The following is a 6,761-nucleotide window of genomic DNA, read 5'->3' on the forward strand; positions in this document are numbered from 1 at the left end:
CATGCTATGTTAGCATTAGCATCAGTGCTAAAGTTGCTGTTGAAATGTTGAAAATTTTATCTAATAGATAAAATAATGATTATATTGGGACATAAGGTAGTAATACAGTCCAGTGTTGTTGTTTTTTTATGTAAACGTACTATTGTTTGAGTCCACATATGTGGAAGGAGGCTAGCATTAGCATTCATTGAGTGCTACAACTGCCCAAATGTTTCATTCATGCCCAATATTCATCTTTTATGTCAACTTATGTGTTCATTTACTTTGGCTGCCGTATTAAGGCAGGTAGCATACCAATTTCAGGTCACAAAATTGTTTCAATCCAGTCTAGTGAGTCAAAAACAAAAACAAATCTAAACCAATCTGCCATGCTGATAATTTAGACAGCAGATAAAACTCAAGTTCCCTTATTGCTTAGAACAGGAATTGGCAAATCTCATGTTGTGATTGATTATGCGTGAAATCAAAAGTAAAGAAATAAAAATGTGTGTGCCTAAGCCAACGAGCCGTCTAAAATATGATTGCTGTGAATCACAACGTTTTCTCCATCACAACTTGCATGGAAACTAAACAAAACGATGCCACGCGTCTTTGTAACCATTGCGTCAGGCTGCTTGGACATAATCGCCTTTTTGTCATCGTAAATAGAGAAATGGCATCGCTTTGATGCTGTTTACTGAAAAAAAAGAATTTAGCGATCGGTTTGTAAATTGGGGGGGGGGTGAGAAAAATATAGAAGCGGGGCCTTAAAAGTTGCGTTAACGGGAGACAGATTTTTGATACGCTTCCCGAGCCATCTGCTTTGGGTTAAAGCTCGGAGACGAAAACGAGCGGGGGGGAGAGAAGTGGAGCATTGGAGAACACGGTGAGGGCAATGGGGGGGATACAGTATTGACAGGCGATGATGGTAAGATATTCCATTTTTTGCTTACAATTGTTGTGGTACAAGGAGAAGAATTCCTTCATGGCCGCAATAGAAAAATATAGTAACATTGTTGTATGTAAACATATCAACAAAACCACCTAAAATCCTGATAAATAGTCATGGGAAAATCCCATCGGATGCCATAATTTATGTATTTGTTTTCATATGTACAATAATCTCTTGTTTACCACGGTTAATTGGTTTCAGGCTCGACCGTGATCAGTAAGTAAAACAGTTTACGACCTTGTAAATACGATTTTTAACGAACAACCATATAGTCATATCGGAGGTGAGCGGCAGGCGGACAGGAAGTGACTTTGAAGGTCACTCGACTGTGTAGCTTGTGCTGTTATTTTTCTGACAAATACATTTTGTGGTGGAACTGTTATTAAACTCAGAAGTACTGACTTGAATTTTTTTTCCACAGCCCAACATGAGAAAGATTGGTTGAAAAAAAAACATGGCCGCATCTCAAAAAACATCAACCCAAGTCATTGACCATGTGTCGAGATTCTCCAGGTAGCGTTTTCAGCAAACCGCATAGGGGGCACCACAAAAATGTAATATACTGTGACTGTAAAACTATAGTTTATCAAAAGTTTGGGGACACTTTCTCATGTTATTGAATTCAATAGGTGTCTCCAAACTTTTGACTGTTGAATTATTTTTTGCCACATTCCTTCTCATAAAATCTGGCATTCCCTCCAAGATATGTTTTGGGTGTTTATGTGACTGGTGTCTTTCCACCCGCCTGTGCCATTCTACCAATCCCCAGTGGGCATAGCCAGCCAGTCTGGCCAGGCCTGCCCCTTGCTGTGCCCCCGTGCTAGATAAGCCCCTGCCTGGACCTTGGGTAGAGCCCTTTGTATGGAGCCATAGGGGTGTTAGTGTGTGTTTGTGTATGTGTTATGTGTGTATAGCATTCACAGCCAAAAAGAGGAGAAGGGGGTCCTATCTGTGCCTAAGGGCCACCCCCCCCCAGCCCCCGACGCACCCTCACCATGTGCCCTATTGAGACCTAAGGGAGCGTGAACAATCACTGCAAAACCAAAGAGCTAAGTCCTCTTGTTATACAAGCCCAATTTTCGGCAAAACACCCCATTGGGGCTCCCACCCCCCACCGTCCCCAGCACCCCCTCACACACATACACACACACAGCACTCGTCAGAGGTTGACGGGCTTCGTTAAAGCGAGCCGGGCTCCTTTTATGGTGTTATTTAATTAGCCATTCCACAGTAAACGGCCATCCGGCACCTCTTCTCCACACCATGGTCACCTCTCTCCTCCTCTTCCTCATGCACTAACTAAGCAAAATATGAGGGGGGGGCTGTGTGCTGGTCCCCCTACCACCTCCGTGGGGTGTTCTCTCTTACTCTGCAGACATCCAAGAAGACAATGGACCTAGCCTGCTGTCCTACAGTAACCGGCTCAGCCTGTCTGTCCCCGCTGCCCACTGAGAGGTCTACACTGGCACCCTAATCATCCATCACATGACCACCTGACATAGAGAGAGGGGTAAGCAGGAATGTCCCAATAACATACTGCATTGTTTCACCTAATAATGCATAATGCTTAAACCAGCTTAAAATGGTAAAGCTACACAAAATGTGACACATTTGTCCAATGGAAAAAGCTATTCTGACCCCACATTGATCTTAGCATGATCTAATACAAAACCTTCATTTGGAATTATTACAGTTTATGTGTGTCCACCAGAGGGCGCTAATGTTTCCCATTCAGAGCATGCTGCAAAATTGCAAAAATCCTTATGTGCTTTTTGCTATACGTGTCCCCTCCATCTGGTACTTTTACAATCAGTAACTTACATTTGTTCACTTCCTGTTTTCCTAATTTTTTTTGTTTGTTTGTTTTTTTATTAAAAAAAATTTTTTTTGGGTGGCTTGTGACCTGAAATCTAAATATACAGTATCTGCAATGTCCTCCCATTGTGATGCTATTTTATAGTTTTTATAGTATATAAAATAGTAAATACCTATAGTTTTTATAGTTATTTTACAGTTTTTATTTATTGTTTTTATTTTTCATTTATTTCTTGATTTTTTTTTTTACACGTTCCAAAGTACGAGGTGATATGAGCATCCAATGACATAATGGGTACCATAGTAAGTGTCAATATAGTGATATATATATAGCACATCATGACTGGTTCAAGACTCTTCATCCTTGTATTTAGCAAACATCAACTAAAACATGGTATCAATATTTCATGCTGGTGTAGTTTTAAAATGGAAGAATATAATATGTGATATTTTTACTGCAGTTTTGGTGACATTTTTTTCAATCTGATGAGAAAAAAATTTAAGAAAGTTAATGTATAAATCATTCACCCATCTCGGTGCTCATCAAATATGATTCATATATACTATATATTTTAGGTTGAAGTGGAAAAATATGAATACAGTTTTGGGAAGCAGACATTTTTTTTTACTTAAAAAAACAAACATTTTAAGTGTTAATTAAGTTGCTATGCACCCCCAACCCTTATATGACTAGCATCAGGCAGGACCATGCAGACTGTGCTGGATCAACGCCCTCTAGTGCCCACCACAAAAAAAGCCCACTAATGAATTGCGTGTGTGTGTTTAAATCTAAATTAGAATGCATTTAATCCCACAATTAGTTTCCTAGAAAAAAAGTCCAGCATGGTGCATAATGAGTGCTTAGCATGGGAAAGTTGAGTTTATCCGTGTCCATTTATAGCCCTTAATTACGCGCCTATTTTGTGACCCCTGAGTTCAACGGGGCCAATTCCCGTGTGGACCCAAATCCTGATGAACAAAGGTGGAATGTGATGCCTCCTTCCTCCTCTCCTTAAACCATCCAAGCAGTATGGAAGCTCTCCTATTGACAGCGTATTGAAACTATTACGTGCATCTCAGCCAATAATTCCGACACATGCGCAGATCTGAATCATTCGAACGTTGCAGTCATGTGTGCGTTAGGACCCTGTTGATTGTGCCTGACATTTTCCACGTTGCGAGGGGAGGGTTCCGAGAGGGGTTGGCCCAAGGGGAGGGAGGGGGGGGGGGCTGTCAATCAGTGAGAGTGGCCGAGGGTGGGCAGGCCCCTTTGACACTTTGTAACGTCGGAGGGGGATATTTAACTTGGGACTGAGCGCCCACTCGCTTACAGACACGCTCACCCACGCACACGGTGTGCCTCTCTCTCTCTGTCTCTTTCTCTCTCTCTCTATCTCTCTCTCTCTCTCCCACACATACACACGCTCACACTCCTCCAGCAAGGACACACTCAAGTGGGGGAGCTTCTGGAAGCAAGGATTTTTCAGCACCCTTCCACATTTGGAGACTCTCGCCATGCATGAGAAGGAGCTCTGCGTGGACACAGGGGTGCACTGAAACTGTCATGCTCCTCATGACGTGGAATAATATGCACAAATGGGCTGTTTTTGGCTGCTTTTTTTGACTTGTGGAATACTACAACGCTGCTAAAGACCTTTTGTTGCGCACAAGTGGAAAGAAGAGGGAGAAGAAGTGCCTCATTGCCGGGCACCTTGTGGGTGCGCTCAGCAGTCTTGTTTCCATGCGGCTCTGTCATCCCGTGGCTTCTCGTCGTCCCAGTGGTCACCATGACAACCAAAAGGAGCCCAAAGTGAATCCAAGGCGTCCGAAAGAGTTCCCCTTCCCCTTTATCTTCGCGATTGAAGACATTTTCGCAGCAGCCGCGGGGTTTATTTAAAGTGTTGTCCTTTTAAATAGAAGTGTCATTTACTGTGCGTAAAAGCAAGAGGAACCATGGTTCCGGTGCTCCTCTACATGCTGCTGTGTGTCCACCTCGGAGTGTGCCAGCACTACCTTCGCCTCCGTCCATCCCCCAGCGACCACCTGCCAGTCCCGGACCTCAAGGAGGACCCCGACCCGGATTACGACCCCAGGGAGCAGGACTTGTCTGAGAGGACTCTGAGGAAAAAGCTGGGCAGCCACTTTGACCCCAACTTCATGTCCATCAGCGCGCCTGTGCTCACCAACTTCTCGGCACCAGACGTCAAGCTGCAGGGGCCCATGCCCAATGAGATCAAGAAGCTGGAGCTCACAGAGACCCCCTACGGGAAGCGTGTCAAAGTGGGCAAGAAGGCGCGGAGGAAATTCCTCCAGTGGCTGTGGACCTACACGCACTGTCCCGTGGTGTACACCTGGAAGGATTTGGGAGTGAGGTTCTGGCCACGCTACATTAAGGAGGGCAACTGCTTCTCGGAGCGCTCCTGTTCATTCCCAGAGGGGATGTCTTGCAAACCTGTCAAGTCCATCAACAAGATATTCCTACGGTGGTACTGCCAAGGCTTTTTAAGACAGAAATACTGTACGTGGATACAGGTGCAGTACCCCATCATCTCAGAGTGCAAGTGTTCATGCTGAAGACGTGGGTGGATGGAGGTGTGGAGGTGTGGAGGTGTGGAGCTTGGACTGGTTTCTATTGCACTGTTAACTCTCTCCAGAGGTGGGCACCATAGCAAATCTATTTTTTTATATAGCATTTTAAAGTGAAATACCAACATTGTACATATTTAAGAGGAATGCAGCTATTTTTTCTAATTGAACCAGGACCATATTTTATTGTCAACCCTTTTTTGGGGGAGGGGGGTGGGTGGGTGGGAGATGACACCATGCAGCACTTCATATGGAAGAGCTTTTTTTTTAAGAGACATTGAAGATATGCTACACCTCTCCAAGAGGTGACTTTTCTTTGTTGTTGTTTGTTTTTCAACTGACTGTTATTTCACTGCAATGCTGCCTAGAGTTTTTGTATAATATTAATATCAATATTAATTAAAAAAAACACAAAAGGTGAGGTTAAAGATTATATATGAATAAAAGCGTGAACTCAGCTTTTTTTTCTCTTTGGGGAATACATAGTATTGTAGAAATCTGTACGTTTTATTTATTATTTTGTGATTATAGAGCAAAAGAGAATAGCAGAGTATACCAGAATAAAAAAAACATATGGGAGATGTCTACTTGAATTATCCAAAAAATAAACAATTGAAGAAAAAAAACACAAATGTACATGCATTTTTAGCAATAAAGAGTATATGTTGTCATCATGTCTTAGTGTATAGGATGCTTGATTAGCCCACGCTCCAGGGATTTCTGCCTTCTGAGTGGAGAAAGTTGGTGATTTACTACGCTGCGTAATGCGCATAGCTCAACTACCACAACTGGCATGCATTTGTGGAAGGGGAATGACGGGGGTTGGGGGGGGGGGGGGGTAACAAATGTGTGCTGCTGCCGAGGTGCTAACATAATGGCTCAAATATGATACAGACGTTTCAAACAGTGTCTGTCTGCAGCATGCATGCAAGCAAGCATGCAGGCAAGCAGCTTCTGGACGCCGCACACAAGTTCCACTGAGGTATTTGGAGACCGGCGCCTATTCTAGTCTGACCACCCTGCACTGAAGGGGGGGGGGGAGAGGGCAGAAAAACAAAACAAAGCCCATAAAAACAAGCATGATTTCTTTAAATAGAAGCCAATAAGCTTAGTTTGCAGTGCGCCAATTGCGTGCGTAAAAGTACGCGTTTGTGCCTTGGCTGGATTTGACACTTGCCGCCCAGCCATTGTGACAGACAGGAGCCACTGAAGGGATTTGGTAAGCAGAGGAGGCTGGGAAGAGGGACGGCAGCATGCCAGTAAAGAAGGAGGAGGGGAAAGAGGGGTGGGGTGGGGGGGGGCTGCTTTCCTTACTGTCAGCTTCGTTCTTGATGATGTCTAGGGGTTTTTTAGAAAGTGCGTCTCTGACTCGACGGCGCCACTCAGCCGCCCCCTCTCGACTGCGCAGAATGAAGCACTTTGGGAAACA

The 6,761-nt window shown here is 44.0% G+C and overlaps 1 protein-coding gene across 1 annotated transcript; it reads left to right on the forward strand.

Annotated features, from left to right (window-relative positions):
* Positions 1–1,995: 1,995 nt before the first annotated feature.
* nog2 (noggin 2) lies at positions 1,996–5,536 on the forward strand. Its single transcript, XM_078788711.1, has 2 exons — positions 1,996–2,441; positions 4,186–5,536. The coding sequence occupies exon 2, from the start codon at positions 4,700–4,702 to the stop codon at positions 5,318–5,320; it is 621 nt and encodes a 206-aa protein (XP_078644837.1). The 5' UTR covers positions 1,996–2,441; positions 4,186–4,699; the 3' UTR covers positions 5,321–5,536.
* The last annotated feature ends 1,225 nt before the right edge of the window (positions 5,537–6,761 follow it).

Source organism: Doryrhamphus excisus, unplaced genomic scaffold (genome assembly GCF_037039965.1).
Source record: "Doryrhamphus excisus strain RoL-2023G ecotype Guam unplaced genomic scaffold, RoL_Dexc_Guam_v1.1 HiC_scaffold_24, whole genome shotgun sequence".
NCBI classification, from domain to species: Eukaryota; Metazoa; Chordata; class Actinopteri; order Syngnathiformes; family Syngnathidae; genus Doryrhamphus; species Doryrhamphus excisus.

What these genes read in the sequence shown, in the direction of transcription:
- nog2 (XM_078788711.1), top strand. Translation starts at nt 4,700, where the DNA reads ATGGTTCCGGTGCTCCTCTACATGCTGCTGTGTGTCCACCTCGGAGTG.